The 21564-nt window shown below is 41.8% G+C and overlaps 1 protein-coding gene across 1 annotated transcript in view; it reads left to right on the top strand.

Moving 5' to 3' along the window:
- CSMD3 (CUB and Sushi multiple domains 3) overlaps positions 1 to 21564 on the top strand; it is a 2093798-nt gene that overhangs the window by 207189 nt on the left and 1865045 nt on the right. The window contains exon 2 of the mRNA XM_069731799.1: positions 21045 to 21267. Coding sequence (XP_069587900.1) covers positions 21045 to 21267 — 223 coding nt within the window. The remainder of the gene's footprint in view (positions 1 to 21044; positions 21268 to 21564) is intronic.

Genomic DNA, 21564 nt, shown 5'->3' with positions numbered 1-21564 from the left:
TAAAAGCACAGATTTGTATGATGGAAGCAACTGACACTTAACCTACTATGCAAATCATATACTTGCGGTCATATGCCGACTAGACGGGGGCGTGGCTTGGGCATGGAGCTGTGAGCACACATCTCTCCTGAGCTCCAGCGTGCCTGAGACCTCTGCAGCAATTATATAGCCACCATCAGCTCCACTCACCCACCCATGTTGAAGAGCAAGGTCGGGCTCCGCTCCCAGGCACCCAGGGAGCTCACAGCAGGTCCTGCAGGCTCCAGTATCACCAGGTACATGTCGGTGTCTGGGAGGGCGGGAAAGAGAGCAGCTCCTTCAGCCATGGTGGAGGGGGGAGGTGCTTCCTCCTCCTTGCAGCAGCATGAACACAGGAGCTCTCCACCTGGAAATGCAGGCACTCAGAAGAATGGGGCCACAGCAGAGAAGGCACAGGAGAGAGGACGAGTGATTGCTGCACCAGGGACCAGCCGCTCACCACAGAAGCTGACAGGAGGGAGCCCAGCACAGAGCAAGGGAGAGGTGAGAGCTGTGACCTGCCCCTTCAACCCTGGACAGACTGTGTCACAGGCTGGGGACCTGTCTCCCCCTATACTGCACCCTTATCAGGCTCAGGAAACTGAAATGGGCCCCCCACTACTACCACCAGGGAGGCATGAGAGAGGGGCCTCTCCCAGTCTAGTGCCAAAGGACATTGTGCCCACCATCACTGCATCTCATGGCCTCCACACACAGGCTCCTGTTAGGTCCCTGGCCTCTGATGACTATATAACTGCCTCTGAGCTGAGAGCGCAGTTGAGTGCCTTCCCTACAAAGGCTGACATGGAGGGCTATATACAGCGTCTGGAGGCAGTGTGCAGGAGTGAAGTGGGGTCCCTTAAGGAAGACGTGTCCCACCTTACCACCACTGTCTCTGCATTAGAAGCTAAAGTGGAGTCGCTTTCCTCACAATTGCAGAGTCAGCAGCAGCTTCTTGACCTACACTCAGAGACTTTCAATGTGGTCCTAGATATGCTGGAGGACTCTGAGAACAGGAACCGGAGGAATAATATCAGGCTTCGTGGGATCCCTGAGTCCTTAGCCCCACGTGACCTCTCCTCGGCCCTCCATGGCATTTTCAATTCTCTCTTAGGGAGGTCACCCACTGAACACATTGAAATTGACAGAGCCCACCGCTCGCTAGGCCCAAAGAACCCCGATACATCTAAGCCGAGGGACGTCATCTGCAGGATTCACTACTTCCAAACTAAGGATGACATCATGCGTAAGGCGAGGGACCACGATGCTATTGACTTTAATGGGTCTGATGTCCTTCTCTTGTCTGACCTCTCACGCTTCACCCTGGCTAAACGGAGGGCACTGCGCCCCCTCCTGGAGGTGCTGCGGGAAAATAAGATCCCCTACAGTTGGGGTTACCCATTTCAATTACAAGTACGCAGTGATAAAGGATTGATAATTTTGAGATCCCCGTCAGATCTGCAGAACTTCACCGCTGCACTGGGCTTACCCATTGTCACACTGGGAGACTGGCCTCGCCTTACTGCGTCTGACCTATGGGGCCCACGCCGTGCTGGAGGCCCCCACACCGGGTCGCTGGGAAAGAGGAAACGGGGCTCCCGCCGTAGACCTGCCTCCGTTACTCATGCTGATGATACTTGATCACCTAATTCAGACCTTATGATCACTATTGCCCCTTTTCTCTTTTTGCTTTCTTGCCGCCTACATTGTCCCTCCATGTTGCCAGGCTCCCACGGGGGGCTTGGTCTTGACTTTGCTTTAGCCTGTTAATTGTGGATGGATTGGAGCCACATGTTTTGTAGCGGTGATATTCCTATTTGATTCTACCTGGGACTCCTGAGCGGGGTTCCTAACATGGTTCATTTTGCACTATTTATGAATGTCCACCTACATCAATTGACTCCTCATGTACTGTGCTCAACTGCTGCACTACCGAATTAATGTGTTAATGTTATTTTATGTTGGCTAACGCTGCTCTTTCTCCTGAAATGTGACTTTTGATGATACCCCTTTGGGGGCTTGTTATGACTCTGCTCATTTCGACAAATGTACTTGGCCCATGATCCGCTGTTATGTTCATTAACAATGTTTATGTTACCAAGGTCATGGGCCTACTGGGTAGAGTTGGAATTTTTTTTTTTTATTTTTTTTTTTGCTGCAGGGGCTCGGCTGGTTGCTCTCTGCTCAATCACCTCCCCACTAGGGTGTGTCTCTGACACTACTTCTCAGAGTTTTCTCTGATATTGTCCTGTACCCTTGAGGCCTAGTGGCTTCTTGGTTTTTCTCTTTTTTTTTTCTGGTCGGAACCCTGTCTTCCGGCTGAACTACTCTCTTTCCTTGGTGCTTTACTTTCTCTGTTTCTATTTTTCCCCACTTTCCACCCCTCCTACTCCTTTCCGACCCGATTGTACCACCCGCAGGCCCGATAGTTCCTATGGCGTCTCTACAACTCTGCTCGCTTAATGTCAGGGGGTTTAATGTCCCTGAAAAGCGATCAAAGGTTTTATACGGTATGCATAAGAAACGGGTTGACATACTTCTGCTGCAGGAGACACATTTCCGAGCAGACAGAATCCCTAAGCTTAACCATAAATACTACACACAGTGGTTCCATGGCAGTAACTCTGACTCCAAGTCTAAAGGTGTCAGCATTGCATTGCACAAGTCTTTACAGGCTCAGGTAGTTGCCTCTAAAGCGGATTCTAATGGTCGATATGTGTTTTTAAAGCTCAAAATTGCCCATGATTTGTTCACCATAGCTAACATTTATCTCCCCAATCAAGACCAGGTCCGAGCGTGCAGAAAGTACCAACGGGACCTCTCGGCCTTTGCGGAAGGCTATGTGATTATGGGAGGGGACTTCAATATGGTGTTGGACCGCGCTGTGGATTCCTCTTCGGGCAGGTCAGCGGTGTCCCTCTCACAGCTGGAGAGACTGCGGCGGGCCCTGACGGACTCAAGGTTGGTGGATGTTTGGAGGTTACTACACCCCACTACCCGAGATTATACCTACTTCTCCACAGTACATAATTCCTATAGTAGATTAGATTATTTTTTGATCAGCCACGGGCTCCTGTCTCTTGACCCAAAGTCTGACATTGACACGATGTTGTGGTCAGACCATGCCTCAGTTTTGCTCTCCCTTCGGCTGCCGAGCCTTTCTCCGAGAGAATGGACCTGGTCCTTAAACCCTGGTCTCCTTGGAGATCTAACATGTCAGGCGGCCGTGCGAACAGCAATCTCAGACTTTCTAGATTTTCACAAGTATGACCCCACGGCCATCCCATACCAATGGGAGGCTCTGAAGGGAGTAATACGGGGAGTATTTATACAACAGGGGGCCCGACTGAAGAGAGAGAGGGAGACTAACATTGTAGGTTTGTTGACTCGTATCCAAACTCTGGAGTTGGATCATAAACGGACTAGAGATGCTGGGGTGCTGGCTGATCTCCTCCGGGCACGCTGTGAGTTGAGTGCCTTGTTGGACACGACGTTAGCACGACAGAGGGACCGCTTTCATAAATTTCTGTATAAGTACTCTGATAAACCCGGGAGAGCTCTAGCGAGGTTTTTGCACCCCCGTGCTCCCACCACTTATATCCCTACCATGAGGTCTGCTACGGGTGAACTGGTCCATTTTCCTGAGGAGATTGTGGACTCATTCAGAGCATATTACGACTCTCTCTACAATTTAAGTGGCCCGCTGTCTGATATGTCCCCTTCCGAGTTTCAAGCACGGGTGGACGACTGCATCCGGGACACTGAGCTCCCGCCTATGTCGGTGGAGGAGTCTGAGGCCCTGGAGAGTCCTCTCTCAGAACAGGAGGTTTTAGACACGATAAAATCTTTGGCTAATGGTAAAAGCCCTGGTCCTGACGGATTCTCCGCCGCCTTCTATAAGTTATATGCGAATTCCCTGGTCCCCTTCATGACCAAACTGTTTAACTCCATCTCGGTCAGCTGCCCCTTTGCCCCCCAAACGCTGATGGCCACAATCACCGTGATTCCTAAACCGGGAAAAGATCCCCTATTGTGTGCAAGCTATAGGCCCATATCCCTCATTAATGTGGATGTGAAGGTGTTCGCGAAAGTGTTGGCTGGTAGACTGAACCCTATTCTCCCTGGGTCCATCCATAGTGATCAGGTGGGCTTTGTGACGCACAGGGAGGCCAAGGATAACACGGTGAAGACGTTGCTTCTGACCTCGTACATGCGCACAGGAAAGGTACCAGCATGTTTATTATCTATTGACGCTGAGAAGGCGTTTGATCGCCTAGGCTGGACCTTTCTACGTGCCTCCCTGAAGCAACTGGGAGTGGGACCTAACATGTTGGAGAGGATTTTTGCTCTGTATCATAGGCCTACGGCCCGTCTTAGAGTGAACGGTACCCTTTCCCCACCCATTGACATAAGAAACGGGACCCGTCAGGGTTGTCCCCTTTCCCCCTTACTTTATATCCTTGCGATGGAGCATCTGGCAGTGGCATTACGGAAGACTCCTGATATTGAGGGTCTGCGGATTGGCCAACATGAGTTTAAGATATCCCTGTATGCGGATGATTTATTGCTGTACATTACCAACCCGACCGTGGCTTTTCCTGTACTCCTCCGAGAGTTCCGTAGGTTCAGGGAGGTTTCAAACTTTAAAGTCAACTACTCCAAGACGGAGGCGCTCAATATCTCCCTGCCTGATGATCTAGTCTCTCAGCTTCAGGCGTCCTTCTCTTTTAAGTGGAAGACCGATGCCTTAAAATATTTAGGAGTCTTAATACCTGCTGACATTAGCGCAACATATGCTCTGAACTACGTCCCGCTCCTGCAGAAAACTATCTCGGACCTTAAACGGTATGGCAGATCTCAGCTATCTTGGTTCGGACGGGTGGGAGTGGTCAAAATGGATATTTTACCCCGATTCCTCTATCTTTTTCAGACTGCTCCAGTGCAGGTTCCAGATTGCTTTTTCAGGCGCCTGCAGTCAGCTATCAATAGCTTTATTTGGGGAACTAAGAAGCCGCGGACTCGGTTCTCAGTGTTAGTGAGACCCAAGACTAAAGGGGGGGTAGGCCTTCCTGATTTTAAACATTATTATCAGGCAGTCTTGCTCTCTAGGATTGTCGACTGGAGGTTCGGTGATGCTCATAAACAGTGGGTGCTCCTGGAGAAACTTTTATCGCCCTCTTCTTTGTACTGGCTGCCTTGGCTGGGGGGGACCAGACGCCCACCTGTGTCGAGTTTTGCTCCACTCACACAGATTGTTTTGAGGTTCTGGGATAGATCCTATGTGAAATTACGCCTGACCTCCCGATTGAGCAGACTGAGTCCCCTTTTTGACAATCCGGCCTTTCCCCCAGCAATGAATAGATCTACGTATCTGTGTTGGTCACGACTTGACGGGGTGGGACTGGGTCGGGTGAAGGATAAGCTTGCGGGGCTCTCCGGCATGCGGGGGTTACGAGGTTCTGATCTTACGACACCGCTGTCCTGGCTGGAGTTTCTGCAATTGCGGAGCTTTCTTTCCAGTGTGCCGATGGGGGCGCTGACACCATTTGAGTCGCTGATGCTCCCTACCGAGGGTCCCTCCCACGTGGTTTCAGTGCTCTATGGCCTGGTCTTGAATTCACTTCCCCCTACTACGCTTGGATTTATGGAGGCTTGGGAGGGGGACCTGGGGATCACCTTTTCTGAGGCGGATAGTCTAAAAATCTTCACTCTTGCACATAAGATGACGATGTCCAGTCAGGCGCAGGAGAGGAATTATAAATTACTGACACGCTGGTATAGGTGTCCCGTCCTTTTCCACAGGATTAACCCGGAGACCTCGGACGCCTGCTGGAGATGTGGCTCTGCCACGGGCTCTATGCTTCATGTTTGGTGGTCCTGTGGTCCCCTGCAACCCTTCTGGAACTCAGTCTTCGATGCCTTTCATTTGATGACTGGGGTCCGCCACGAGCCTTCCCCCCAAATGGCACTACTGTCCCTGATACCCAGTTCGATAGCTTCCGTTAAAAAGGGGATCCTGAGATTTTGCCTCATAGCTGCTAGGGCAGTTATTCCCCGACATTGGAGGTCCACTGAGGTCCCCTCCACGGAGGAATGGATAGCTGAAATGGATAGATTACACCGTCTAGAGTCGCTGGTGGCGGGTGATGGTGATGCTGCATATGTCCAGGGACGCACCTGGTTCCTCTGGCAATCCTTCAAGGAAAGCACAGGGTTCCTGACTTGGCTGCGTACATACTCATAATTCTCAATACGTGGGCGTATACATTGCTGGGTCTCCCTTAATCCCCCCTTCTTCCCCTTCCCCCCCCTTTTTTTTCTCTCTCTTCTTCTCTTTCTTTTTCTCCTATCTCTACAATTGCTTTTCTCACAGGTTTTGTATCCTGTATCCATGTCCCGAGGTGATTCTCAAAATGAGAAGCATGTACCCTTTATGTGCCAGAGTCCTTGTTCAACTACACTTGTGCTGTGTGCTCAGAGGCGTAATGTATAGTTCTGGACATTGTAATGATTCATTTTATTGTTTTTCCTGTTTAAAATTTCAATAAATATATTTACTGAAAAAAAAAATATGCCGACTAGACATGTCTGGTCTTACTCAATGCAAGTGTATTGAGCGAGGTTGGAAATGATCTAATAGGAATATGGCTTGGATTGTGCAAATCACATACTTCTGGTCACATAACAGTCTGCTCATGACACTGGCACCAAATAATCTCCACAGTACTCGATGTGAGGATTCACAAGTCGGCAATCATATACTATAGAGTGACTGCAGACTTGTGGCTTAAAACCGTATAACCGTATTAATAAATTCCCTTCAAAATTGGCCTCCTTTGCCTCTGGCAGGTGTATTAGGGGGAACAAGTGGAGGGTGTAATGGAATTTTGGCACACCACGCACCTCAGTCACAGCAGCCTCTGTCAGCAACTCCATCAGTTTGAATCAGTATTCTGCGCAAAACAATCTGGGTCATCATAAGAAACTCAGTGCAATACTTTTTGGATTTTTTTTAAATTTAAAAACGCATGAAAAGTTGGACAGTGCACTGTTTTATTAAATGGATTGTTGATTACTATATGAGTTCCATCTGTTTCTATGGTGATAAACATTACTGAGGCTGCTTTTGCATTTAATAGATTGAATGGGATTAGACACTGATCTGTGAGTTCTATAGCATTTTATAGTTTAATATGTAGCTTTCCAGGCATTTTTTTTATTTCACAGAACCTGAAAACTTCAATTTTTTAAATATTAGATTGCCTCAAGTTGCTGAATGCGTAGATCATGTCTGCGTGCAACTGACACTAGGGGAGAAAAGTTCATACAGATTGCAAGCAGAATTCAATGTGTTTTCTCCCATCCATGTTAAATGTGGTTTTACGTAAGACTAAAACTAGACATATTGGATTGTTTCTCCAAGACTCCAATACAAAAAATAAATATTTAATCTCTGATATAGTTTTACTTGTATTTCCTGCAGAAATGAAATTATATGAATCAAAGGTTGGTACTTAAATGCATAACTTTGCTCTATGTTATAAAAGAGCTCTACAAAGTGTGATTGTTGCATGTTAATCCCATTGTGTGTGATTAAATATCCCTGTGCTGTTATTTTTGGGGATGTGGATTAAAGGCACATGAGTCATTACAGTTAATGAATTATACAGTTCTATTTCAGTAGAGATTGCTTTCAGAATAGCAATCCATGAATACTCCCCTAAATCCCTGAGCTGTCAATCTCCACCATACCCTGGGAGATCATTGACAATGTAATAATTGGGGTCCCTGAGAGAGGTTGGATTAATGTCAGTAATATTCTGCTTGAACAGGCTACCGGGCATATAACGTCTAGTGACTGGCAGGTTTCATAAATCATATAATACGATGTTATCCTCAGTGTTTGATACATGTATCAAGGTTAAATATGACATAGGTTGGGTCTAACATGGATGTCAGCAGCTCTAATCTGGATTTATAGCTATTACTCAGGAGTGGATTTGCAAAAGAAGGAAAGGTCAGGATGCCAGAGGTAACAAGCTTCAGACAAGTCTCTCAACTGTCCCACCTGCACTGGGACTTACCTAACCGGAATAAATGTTGTTGTCAGGACTGTGGAGTCGGAGTCAGAGTCAGTGTCCATTTTGGTGGAATCGGAGTCAGAGTTTGAAGTCGGTATAAAATGGACTGATTCAGACACCTAAGATATATAATAAATTGGGTTCAGTAGTTCAGTGCAGGATGTGCTGTAAATGTTTTCATAATAATTTTGCAAAGTTAGGAAAGGTCCTCTTACTGTCTGTTCTATTCCTGATATAAGGATCTTGACTTTTATTTGAGATCAATCTGTGCTGCACTTTATGTACATGCTCAGTAGCAATGCAGTGCTGTGGAATTAAAGTCGGAGTTGGAAGTCAAGGAAATTGAGAAGTCGGAGTCAGAGTCGGAGTTGGTATTTTGGCTTACCGACTCCACAGCACTGGATGTTGACTCGTAGGCTCAAAACTGCAGTTTTACATCAATTTTTATATTAGTAAAAATTGCAATACTACAAATCCAGAACAGAGTTGATTGTCAATCAATATGCCTGGGCGTGCTTACAGCTGCCGTTCACAGGGCTATGAGCGGTGATTTCAGCTGCTCCAGAGCACCTGCATGAATTCCTCCTGGGAGCCTCACTTTCAGTATAGTATCCAGGCACTTTTCTAATGCTACTAAGGCCTCTTTCATACTTCAGTCTTGTTGTTTTCGTCAAAATCAGTCGTTTTGTGAAAAAAACGGATCCAGCAAATGTTGCTGCTGGATCCATTTTTTTCTCATAGACTTGTATTAGCGATGTATTGTGAAGGATGGCCTTCTATTTCATCTGTCGTTTGACAGATCTGTCTTAATTTCTGTGTCCATCGCTCGGAGACAACGAACATAGTAACATTTTTTGTGTACATCGAAAAATCGGACAGCGTCGGATCCTGCGCTGTCCATCCTTGGCTATAATGGAAGCCTATGGACACAGGATCTGTCACTGTCCATCAAAAGAAGGAATCCAGCGACAGATTCCGTTTTTTGAAACTGAGCATTCCTGGAAGAATTTCTAATTCCTGTAATTTAACCCATTTTTCCATTCAGGGGGAAAAAAAACCTCTCTTTCTCACCAGAATTTTGTTCCTTTAAATTCCGGCAGCAGCTGCTTCGACGGATCCCTAAAAAAAAAAAGATCCAGTGCATCAGTTTTTTACAATCTGAACAGGATCCATCTTTTCAACACTTTGACGGATTGTGACTGATTCTAAAAAACTGATGTGTGAAAGAGGCCTAACCTGCAGAGTAACCCTATGTCTTCAGGTTAATAGTGTTATTTGATGTGAAAGCTTCCCTTAAAGTAAGGGAATCATACATTGTTCTCAATGATGAATTTCATAGAGAAAAGTAGAACGGCACTAGGTCACACCTGCAGTTTTCTGTGGCTGCAGCAGCAAAAGTTCCCTGTACAATATCAGGGGGTATCTTGCACTGGCTTTGTGGTACTCAACATTGAATAGCAACACATACAAAGAAAGAAGAAAATGTGGCACTCACCAGCTTGTGCTGCAATAAAAAAGTCCTTTATTGCACCATAGCGTGGACTGAGGACATCATAATAACAGCTTCAGGTATATGTGAGGGTGTAAGGTGGCCGAGGACAAGGTAGTGGCTTCATAGGAGACTGTGATTTTTTATTTATATTGCAATAGATAACATGAGGGATCAAACAACAGCAAATCTCTTACAAGAACTTAAAAAAGTATTAAAATAAGTTTTAAAAAATATTTTAAAATTTAGAAAATGACAATTTGAATGACCCCTTTCCTCTTTTGCCAATGCAAAAAGAGTATTGAAAAAAGTAAAAATAAACATTATTTCATGGATGCATCCTTAACAAAATCTGTTCCATCAATATTTACAATTCTTTACATTGGTTAAATGCAACTAAGGAAGTAAAACTGAAAAAGGAAGAGATAGAACTCCATTTTGTGTCCCCATTTCCGAAAATACAACACAAAGTAATCAATTTTGTAATCCACAAGCCAAAATAACTTAGAAAGAAATTAAAGCTCACTATGTAAACAACAAACCCTCAGACGGATTTATTGAATGAAAAAAAAAAAAAACCCATTATGGTTTTAAAAGTAGAATGCTGTCAAATTTTTACAAATCTTTAAAAAAAATTTATGTAAGTCTGATATCAACCAAATCATATATCATATTGTCCTGATGAATCATGTTGCCAGGTCCTTTATCAGCAGAATGAATAATGGAAAACAATGGAAAACAAAAGATAAAAAACAATGACAGAATTGCATTTTTTTAACACCATTTTGCCTTCACTTACTATGTTTTTTCTATTTTTTCAGTACCATTATATGGTAAAATGAACGACATAACTCATAGCTAAATTTCATTCTGCAATAAATCAAATCCTCATATGGCTTTGTCAGCAAAAAAAACCGCATATAACCCAATAAATTACAAAGGTATGCCAAGAAGAAATTTTTCAGGTGCCAAGGTTTTTTAAATGGATTTCGGGTATTTTGAGGGCGCTGAATTCAAAAATCTCATTACTTTTGCTAAATTGGCTCCAGTCTTTGAGATAGTTTACCCATGAAAATAATGCATTCCTACAATATGACTTGTGTGTGATAGCAAGTGCAATAGCTTTTGGTCTTTTGACTCTTTAACACTCTCTTAGGTAATGAAATATCCCATATAATTATGTTGTATTTTAATTTGTAGGCTTACAATGCCTTAAAGGCCACTATTTGAAGCCAGAATTCTAAAGGTGACTTTTTGAAGCCAGAATTCTACTGTACTTAACTAGAGCCAATCTGACCCAAACAAAGTCATAATCAGCACCATAAACTTAATATAAAACTACTCAGACATAGTTGGCACCAAAATCCCTGGATGCCAGTGTTATAATTGTTACTATTACTATTATTACTATTACTATGAAGAAAAATAAGAACAAGTAGAAAAAATAAATATGTGTAAAGTGACTACAATTCAATACATTATCATAGTTCTTATTTTTATTATTACAATATTACCATATTTTTGGATTATAAGGCACACTTTTTCCCCCAAATATGGGGGGAAAATGGGGTTGCATCTTATAATGCGGATTTACTTTACCGGCTTTGTTGGAGCAGAGTCCCAGGGTCGCTGTTGGAGGAGGCAAGGGTGGAGCATTGCTGCAGGCCACAGGCTGGGATGAGGGGGTGTTCGAATGTGCACCACTGTCGGTGTTCGGTGGTAATATATTACTGTATTTTGCGGATTATAAGACGCAACCTCAAATTTTGATTAGAAAAATAGAAAAAAAATTATTTTTTTATAAAATGGTGATGCTTCTTATGATCCTTGCATCTTATTGCTTACCGGGGGAGGTGGCTGCGGTGAAGCGGGGTCCCAGAGTCGCTGCTGGAGGAGGCATGAGTGGAGCGTTGCTGCAGCCCGCAGGCTGGGATGAGGGGCTGTTCAGATGTGCGCCGCTGCAGGTGTTTGGTGCTGCAGGGGCTCTGCCGCCATTTTGTGAAAGCCCAAGAGCCCCCAAACTTACATGGTTTATGTGGTGTGTATGTGGTGGACTCTGGGAAAATGGCTGCCGGCGAATTCGCAGATGGAGGTCTCAGCACCAAGATCTCATCTCCCAAGATATTGGCGTCGAGATCTCCATCTGCGCATGCGCAGGCCGCGACAGCCATTTTCCCAGAGTCCACAAATACATAGTAAAGCAAGTAAGTGCTGGGGCTCTTGGGCTTTCACAAAATGTCGGCAGAACCCCTGCACCACTGAACACCCACAGCGGCACACATCTGAACAGCCCCTCATCCAAGTCTGCGGGCTGCAGCAATGCTCCACTCCTGCCTCCTCCTGCAGCAACTCTGGGACCCCGCTTAATCGCAGCCGCCACCCCCTGTAAGCAATAAGACTCATGGATTATAAGAAGCACCACCATTTTATTTAGAAAAGTTTTTTCCTATTTTTCTAATCAAAATTTGGGGTTGCGTCCTATAATCTGCAAAATACGGTAATGCACTGAGATATACACTTTACATTTTCTCCTTATTTTATTTTTTATTGTTAGAAAATATAATAATAATGTTATCATTATTAGTTTATTATGTAATAAATGCACAGTCAACGTTACAAATATTTATTATTATTAGTAATAATAATAATAACACCACTACTAATAATAATAATATAAATAATAATGGTATTATTAGTAGTAGTTTTATTATTATTATTATTATTATTATGAAAATAAATATATGTTAAGTTAATATTGTTACTATTATTAGACTATTGATGTACAATATATATGCTGCTATTGTTTCATGATTTTTTTTCTCATTTATGTTATATGTTTCAGAATTAGTGAAATAGTATACTGTGCATATTTTCCAGAATAGATATAATTCTCAAGAAAGAAACCATTGTCATATAAAAACAATGCATTCTAATCCTTGGTGAAGTGTTCACACTGAACTGCCATAAATGAACGAAAGATAAATATGCAGAATGCATCATCCAATTTACATTCGTATAGAAAAGCTAAGATGGTGCTCGCGTGGACTCTTTCCCTCCAGGAGATGTTTCATTTCCGAATGCATTAAAATCTTCAATTAATTGTTTGTAGGAAGCAGAAACTCATCCATCTTCGAGATATGTGTGGGTGGTCTCCAGTGGGTTTGTGCTCTTGACTGCTGTTTCAGAGCTCAGTAAAGTTTTTATATTCAAACACCTATTGCTTTGTTTTACCATTGTGGTTCTTGAATTCTCACTTTAGATTGATGATACTTATTAGAAGTAATCACTGAGACTTGGATATCAGTTTATTTACTGAATACCCTTTCAAATGATATTAACGATCTATTAAAAGCCTACAGTAAACGTGATGTATCGGTCTTTGTAAAGTGTACAGTTCTGACACAAGAAGCCTCTAAGGTTCGGGTGATTTTTTTTTAGCGCTTTCATGTTTTTCCCTCTCCTTTTATTTTTAAGAACCATAACTTTTTTCTTTTGACATAGCTGTAGGAGGGCTTGTCTTCTTACGAAACCAGCTGTAGTTTATAAACGACACCATTGATTTTACCATTAGGTATACTAAAGAGCAGCAAAAAACTCAAGTGAGATAAAAGCGTGAAAAGAACCACCATTCCACCATGTTTTTTGGGTTTTATTATTCATTGTGTGGTTAAAATAACTTGTGTATATGATTACTTGAATACCAAGCTTGAGCACTTTTGGTTATTAATTTAGTGTTTTAAAAAAAATAATCTGAACTTTTAAAGAGTTTATTATTTCATGGCGATCTAATGTTTTTTTTTATTCTTGTTGGGGGGACTTCATCCAATTAGATCTCTTTTAGCTGCATTTTTTCATAGTCATGTAGTGACTAAAAATGTGGAATTTTTTTAAATATTGATTTTTTTTTCCTCTTTAGGTCATTTACCTTGCTGGTTAATTAACTTTATATTTTGATGGATTGGATACATAAGGATATGTTTTTTTCTTTTTTCAGAGCGGAAAATTAGTGTGAGTCAAATTTTATATATTTTTTTTTTTTGGTAAAAATATTGCTTAGTTACTTCTAGACCGCCCAAAGACTTTAAATGTATGGGCGGGCTTCATTCTACTCTACAATGATGTAGTAGCCACACGAGTTCATGGAGCTGCAAAAGTGGGAAGCCAGCTGTCAGATACAGCTGGACTCCCCATAGAGAAGGTAGAAATGGTTTATTACTGTCTCTGCCTTCCCAATTGCTTCCTTACATAGTGCTTCCTCTTCTGGACCAAGCGATCATATGAGTGCCGAATGTACGGAGATAGCAGAAGCTGCTTGGTCCTAGGAGAACCAGTTAAGAGGCTGAATTTGCCTTGTAACAGGGGCTAAAACACCAGCCCCCCATTACAGTGGAAAATCAGATTTAAAAATAAGTACTGAAATGTTGGCATGCCCTCTAAAGGCCAGACTGTATGAAATAAAGTTAAAATAAATAAATAGCCGAAGAACAATAAAAAAGATGCCACCAATCCAAATTGCTTTTACTAGCTCTGCCCTTGATGAAGAAAACATATGTCCAATATAATTAAAATGTATTTTAGTGGACTTTTGCGTTCATAAGAAAATAAATTAAAAATATGTGAAAAACGTGTATTTCCATTATTTTGCCATCAATATTGCCCAATATTAGTAAAAAAAGAGAGAAAAGGAGAGTATATACAATTAAAGAATAGATTCCAAAATTATTTGAATATATGAACGAGAAACTGTTTTTTACAGCTCTTTAAACTGTATGTACGGGAAATAAAAGGATAATGTTCCTTGTAAATAGTGGGGGAAATGACCTGGTCATGGACTGCTTACCAATTTTTTTTTACTTTAATTTTGAGTCCCCCTATTTTAAACCTGTGATAATTTCTTCACTTGTTTTATACACTGAAAGCTTACAGTATTTACAGTATTGCAGAAAATAGTGGTAATTATTGATTCCTATAAATCCCAGTCAGGAGAAAGACGGGACTTCACCGAATAATTGTATGAAGGGCCTTCAGCAGGACTTCGGCAGCCATTGTATACCATCAGTGCCCCATGATTGGACGACAGACAGAAGCGACTATGGGCATCATCAACTTAGTATGTGTAATGCTGCTGTCAGTAATTTATTGTTAAACAGCAGTGATGGGAGCTACCTTTAGTTGCCTCTGTTCTAGGCAGATGTTGCTTACATAACACAGCTGGCATCAGGATTTATTCAAATTTGAAAACCCATATATTCAGGTTTTCTTACTTTTTCAGATGTCTATTCTTCGCATATGTATTCTCTCTGTGTTCTTCACGGATACAACACGTATCACTTATATTGTTTGGAGCTGGTTACATGTCTATGTTTTGGTGCAGACTATGTGTCCACAAAAAAAATCAAGAAGACATATTTATAATTCGCTTTAGAGTGAATCAGGCAAAATGCTAGTCATCTGCTATTTTGCTGGATCACAAAGTGATTGGATGGGGTTAGAAAAATTTTAAAATATACTCATTTCGCATTCATTTGTCCTGTTCCATAGCCCCACTGTGGTCTCTTCATCTTTTTCAGTCCAGTTACAGGGGCAGTCTTCACTGATCCATCTTTGGTACATTTTTTCGACCATGAAAAGGATGTGACATCATGATGGCGTGATGCCGAAAATGCCAGGTTCTAAAATACACCAATGATGGCATGCGCTAGACTAACCAAAGATGGACTAGTAAATACTGCACCAGTAACAGGATCAAAGAAGACAACAGCAATGGAGCTACGCGAGGTGAGTATTATTTTTTATTTATTTTTCTTTAAAATATGAATTTTATGCTATTGGTCTGGGGAGCAAAATAATGTAATTTGTTTTGCCTTGAGTACATTCAATAGCATATATAAAAAAGTGTAAAATGAACTATTTTAGGTATTTTACATTTTACGGTAATAATACACATTTATTTTATATATCGCTCTTGCAATTACCGAATCTTCCTTATAGTAATGTGAATTACAGAAAGGCTGTGACAAATTGTCTTTGAATAACTAAAATAAATTACAACATTTTTCATAAATCTATTATTGATTTCATATTGGAAGTTCTGTCCAGTTTATGGTGTTTACCGGATCTTCCCTCTGTTTACTAGAACAGAGGGTACAGTAAATCCATCCTTACGCTTTTATTATCCTTCCTGGGAGTGATAGCCTAGCCTTGACTAATCTGAACAAACCATGGCCAAAGACAAGAAAAAAAAAATAATTATATTCATTTTTCTTTACTGGGAATCTGTCTTAATTGTGTGTTTGATTTCCTTTGGGAGCTGGGAGTGAAAATTTATCTCCCTTGCTCAGATCAACTTCAAAGGCCATCTTCTGTCTTGTTTTTTCTCATTGTTAATAAATATTTGATGTTGGCTTGTAATTCAGGTCAAATGGCAGAAAACAAACAATTAATACAAGGAAAAACATTGTTTCAATTATTATTATACATTGGAAGCATTGATTAGTTGCATTGTGTCATTGTTTCCATTTCTGTCTTGTTTTTGACTGAGAATTCTCAAAAGCCATGATTACTGTTTATCCAGAGCAGAAATGGAAATAATTTTTCATTTACTCTAGAGAATTTATTGTTATACCAGATTAGACTTTATCTGTCTTTACTTCTCAATATTCTGAGATTATATTTTATAAATGTACTAGATGGTGGCCCGATTCTAACGCATCGGGTATTCTAGAATATGTATGTATGTACGTTGTGCTGTGAGTGGGGGTTAAATTCTGCGCCAATATAGCTGATTTGTCGCGCCCGGCTGGCCGATCAGTGAAGCGTGGTTCAAATCTGGCACCAATTCACAGCCGAACTGCGCCTGTCGCCGATAGGTTGTGGCTGGCCGGGCACGACCCATGACCGAAGCGGTGTTTAAATACCGCTCCAATATCGCTGATCGGTCGCGGCCGGCCGGGCGTGACCAAACAGCGAAGCATTGTTTAAATCCCACATCAATTCACGCCTGGAATGCATCTGTCGCTGATTGGTCGCAGGATGTCGGGGTTTCGGGGCACTGGATGTGGGGGATTCGGGGTGCAGGATAGAATACAGCCACAGAGTATATAACACAGCCACATAGTATATAGCACAGCCACGTAGTATATAGCACAGCCACGTAGTATACAGCACAGCCACGTAGTATACAGCACAGCCAGGTAGTATATAGCACATCCACGTAGTATATAGCACAGCCCGTAGTATATAGTACAGCCATGTAGTATATAGCACAGCCACGTAGTATATAGCAGCCACGTAGTATATAGCAGCCACGTAATATATAGCACAACCACATAGTATATAGCACAACCACGTAGTATATAGCACAGCCACTTAGTATATAGCACAGCCATGTAGTATATTGCACAGCCACGTAGTATATAGCACAGCCCATGTACTATATAACACAGGAAGCACCGTAGTATTTAGCAGCCATATAGTATATAGCACAGCCCATAGTATACAGCACAGCCACGTAGTATATAGCAGCTGCATAGTATATAGCACAGCCACGTAGTATATAACACAGCCCACATAGTATATAGCCCAGCCCACGCAGTATAGCACAGCCATGTACTATATAGCACAGCCACGTAGTATATAGCAGCCATGTAGAATATAGCAGCCACATAGGATATAGCAGCCACATAGGATATAGCAGCCACATAGTATATAGCAGCCGCATAGTATATAGCACAGCCACGTAGTATATAGCAGCCACGTAGAATATAGCAGCCACATAGTATATAGCAGCCACGTAGTACATAGCACAGCCACATAGTATATAGCACATCCACGTAGTTTATAACACAGCCCACATAGTATATAGCACAGCCGACGCAGTATATAGCACAGCCCACACAGTATATAACACAGCCACGTAGTATATAGCACAGCCACATAGTATATAACACAGCCACGTAGTATATAGCACTGCCACATAGTGTATACCACAGCCACATAGTATATACCACAGCCACATAGTGTATAGTATAGCCACATAGTATATAGCACAGCCACATAGTATATAACACAGCCCACGTACTATATAACTCAGACAGCCACGTAGTATATAGCATAGCCACGTAGTATAGAGCACAGCTACGTAATATATAGCAGCCACATAGTATGTAGCAGCCATGTAGTATATAGCAGCCACATAGTATATAGCAGCCACGTAGTATATAACACAGCCCACGCAGTAAATAACACAGCCTACACAGTATATAACACTGCCCACATAGTACATATCAGTCACGCAGTATATAACATAGCCCACGTAGTATACAGCAGTGTGGGCACCATATGTTAAAAAAATAATTAAAATAAAAAATAGTTATATACTCACCCGCCATCCTCCACCGATGCGTGCGAGTGGCAAGGCTGCCGCCAGCTTCCATTCCCAGAGATGCATTGCAAAATTACCCAGATGACTTAGCGGTCTCTCAAGACATCGGTTGACGCCGGAGGGTGAGAATAGCACCATTTTTTTTAAATTATTTTTAACATTATATCTTTTTACTATTGATGCTGCATAGGCAGCATTAACAGTAAAAAGTTTGTCACACAATGTTAATAGCAGCGTTAACAGACTGCGTTACACCGCGTTATGCCGCGGTGTAACACAGTCGATTTAACAGACTGCTAAAATGCTATATGGGCAGCAGGCGCTGACTGGGGGGAGTATGGAGGGGGCGCTGACTGCAGGAGAGTAGGGAGCAGCCATTTCACAACCGGACTGTGCGCGTCGCTGATTGGTCTTGGCCAACCCTAGCCCTAAGCCCAACCTTAAACCCAACCCTAGCCCCAAGCCAAACTCTAATGGCAAAAAATAAAATGTATAAAATAAAAAAAGTAACTTGACTAAGGGGTTGACAAGGGGGAAATAGTACTAGGACATGCTATGATATCTTTCCTGACATACGCATGGCCCTATAGAATAATATTGGTCCAATTGCTAGACAATGTTTTGCCAAATCACACTCCAGCTGAAAATATGTCCATGTGCTCAAGCCCTTAGACTCAGATTTCTGATGCAAAAATATAACCTGGAATTAATGTTGACCTATTAAAAGCCCTGACAAAACTTCCCCTATTACATTTATAGAAGAGATTACCTTATGTGCAGGAGCAAATTTTTGAGATCCTCAGGCTCCACAGTGTGGAAATGATCATCCCTCATAATGACACTCCTGCCACAGATGAGTTAGAATATTCCCAATAATTGCTTCCAAAGGGAATCCCTGATGCTCTTGTAGGGCTTTCTCTCTCATTGCTTTGTACTTGTGGCATTAGGATAAATACAACACATTATATCTATTTTTCTGTTTTCTTAGCCATTAATTTTTCTTAATTTTTTTTTTCATAGAAATGAAGTAACATAAGGTTATAAAAAAGTAACTTCATGTATATCACTATAGGGCCCAAGATCCATTCAAAATAATAGGTTTCAACATCCACTTAATCTTCCTCTCCTTAATTCCCTACTGATACTCAAAGTCTGGAGGTCTGCTCATATATTTCAAAAGTTGTCCTTATGAGTTGATCCATCCTGTCTAATTTTGTTGCCTACATTATTTCACTACATTTTTTTTCACCACCGCCACAGCCATTCAAAGAACCTGTGCTGATGGAGACAGCATGAGCGATGAAGCTTTGTGATTTAGGGCAAAGATGATGTACATTGTAGTCATGACAGCACCACTGATGTACACACACAAAGACTGGAGCAGCAATGGAGAGTTGGTGCTGGATCCAGGGAGGTTGATTGGGTTTTCTCTATTTTATTTTTTGTATTTTACATGACTTCAATCATTTGTGGACTACTTGAAAACCACATCTAGGGTGCTTTATCTAAGATTGTCTCCAAGTTGTAATTTTTCTCAGAATTATTCATTTTTTAAAAACCTTCAAAATCAATAATATTATCTTATATGAGATAGTAGTAGTTTTTTCCTAGTGTTTTAAGTATACTAATATTGCATTACTTTATCCTGAATTGCAGGATAACGTTTAAGTCAGTAGAGGAAATGTGCATGCCCTTTGAGTATTGATGAAAACAAGAATGTAGTCTAAGGCTGCTTTCACACATCAATTTTTTGCCGTCAGTCACAATCAGGTCAATTTTGAAAAAAACGGATCCAGCAAAAGTTGCCTTGGGATCCGTTTTTTTCTCTTAGATTGTATTAGCGATAGATTGCAACAGACGGCCTCACGTTTCATCCGTTTTTTGCCGGATCCATCGAAAATTGTTTATCCAGCGGCCGAAGAAAAAGGACATAGTAACGTTTTTTGTGTCCATTGAAAAAACGGACAGCGACAGATCCGTCATCGTCCGTCGCTTGCTAGAATGGAAACCTATGGTGCCGGATCCGTCAAATGATGGAATGTGGTGACGGATTCCATTTTTTTTAACTGAGCATGCTCCGATTTTTTAGGATCCAATTAGCTGGATCAGCTAGTCGGTTCCTGCAAAAAAACGGATCCATCACATCAGTTTTTCACAATTTGCGACGGATCCGTTTTTTTCAAAATTTGACGGATTGTGACTGATGGCAAAAAATTGATGTGTGAAAGTTGCCTAAGTAAGGCTACTTTCACACTTGCGTTTTTAGCAATCCATCGCAATTCGTCATTTTGGGCAAAAAATAGATCCTGCAAATGTGCTCGCAGGATGCGTTTTTACCCATAGACTTGTATTAGTGACGGATCGCGATGGATGGCCACACGTCATGTTCGTCGTGCAACGGATCCGTCGTGTTTTGGCAGACCAACAATTTGAAATTCAGAGAGTAGCTGACAGCACAACTGGCAATGGGATGCCCGTCCTAGTCCCACGGACCAAAGTGGAAGTGTACATCCCAAAAAAATGATGAAGGACAGCATCCAATCCAGGTGAAAAAAACTTCTTTTATTGTGCCAAGTGCAACGTTTCAACCATCAAAAGCTTGAAAAAAACCTTTGATGGTTGAAACGTTGCACTTGGCACAATAAAAGAAGTTTTTTTCACCTGGATTGGATGCTGTCCTTCATCATTTTTTTGTGTTTTGGCAGACCGTCTTCACAAAAAGCGTTCAATGTAATGTTCTTTGTCTGTCGCATCTGCCATTTTCTACCGTGCATGCGAGGCCAAAACTCCAGAACAGAATGGGCAGCGGATGTGTTGAAAAACTGTATCCACTGCCCACGTCGTGCACAAATTTCACAACGTGCGTCGGTACATCGGCCCGACGCATAGCAATGGACCCGTACCGCCGCAAGTGTGAAAGTAGCCTAATAAATGTCAGGAATGCTTATCTGTGAATTCAGTGTTTTCTTGCAATTTTTTCTTGTTTTTAATCATATAACCATTATATCGATTGAGCTAGTAAAATATATGTGGCTATGAATAAATATTTATGGTCTGTCTGTTCTTTTTCCAGGATTTATATATACTTGTGGTGGAACATTAAAAGGATTAAATGGAACTATAGAAAGCCCAGGATTCCCGTATGGCTATCCAAATGGTGCAAATTGCACATGGGTAATAATAGGAGAAGAACAAAACAGAATCCAGATTGCCTTTCAATCATTTGCTCTTGAAGAAGAATATGATTATTTATCTTTATATGATGGACACCCTCACCCTACGAATTTTAGAACAAGGTACTGCACACATTAATGTTCTTTTATGCAGCGTGGTCTTGATTATGCTTTCACAAACTTTATGAAATGTATCTCCTTTCTGAATCTTATAGTTTATTATTTATTTATTTACTATGCATTAATTATGTAGCGCAATCATATCCAAAAGCACTTTACAGATGTTTTTGGATGGTGGAAGGCAACCTGATTTCCAGGAGGGGTTGCATGAGTATGAGGATTTTCTCATCCCCTATGAATGGTTTACAGAATATTTATCCTTTATGGCATATAGAGGGTGGTTCTAGGAAAAAGAGGTCC

Source organism: Ranitomeya imitator, chromosome 6, assembly GCF_032444005.1.
Source record: "Ranitomeya imitator isolate aRanImi1 chromosome 6, aRanImi1.pri, whole genome shotgun sequence".
Taxonomy (NCBI): Eukaryota; Metazoa; Chordata; class Amphibia; order Anura; family Dendrobatidae; genus Ranitomeya; species Ranitomeya imitator.
Note: the sequence above shows the minus strand (reverse complement) of the source record. Positions and strands in the feature narration are given on the sequence as shown.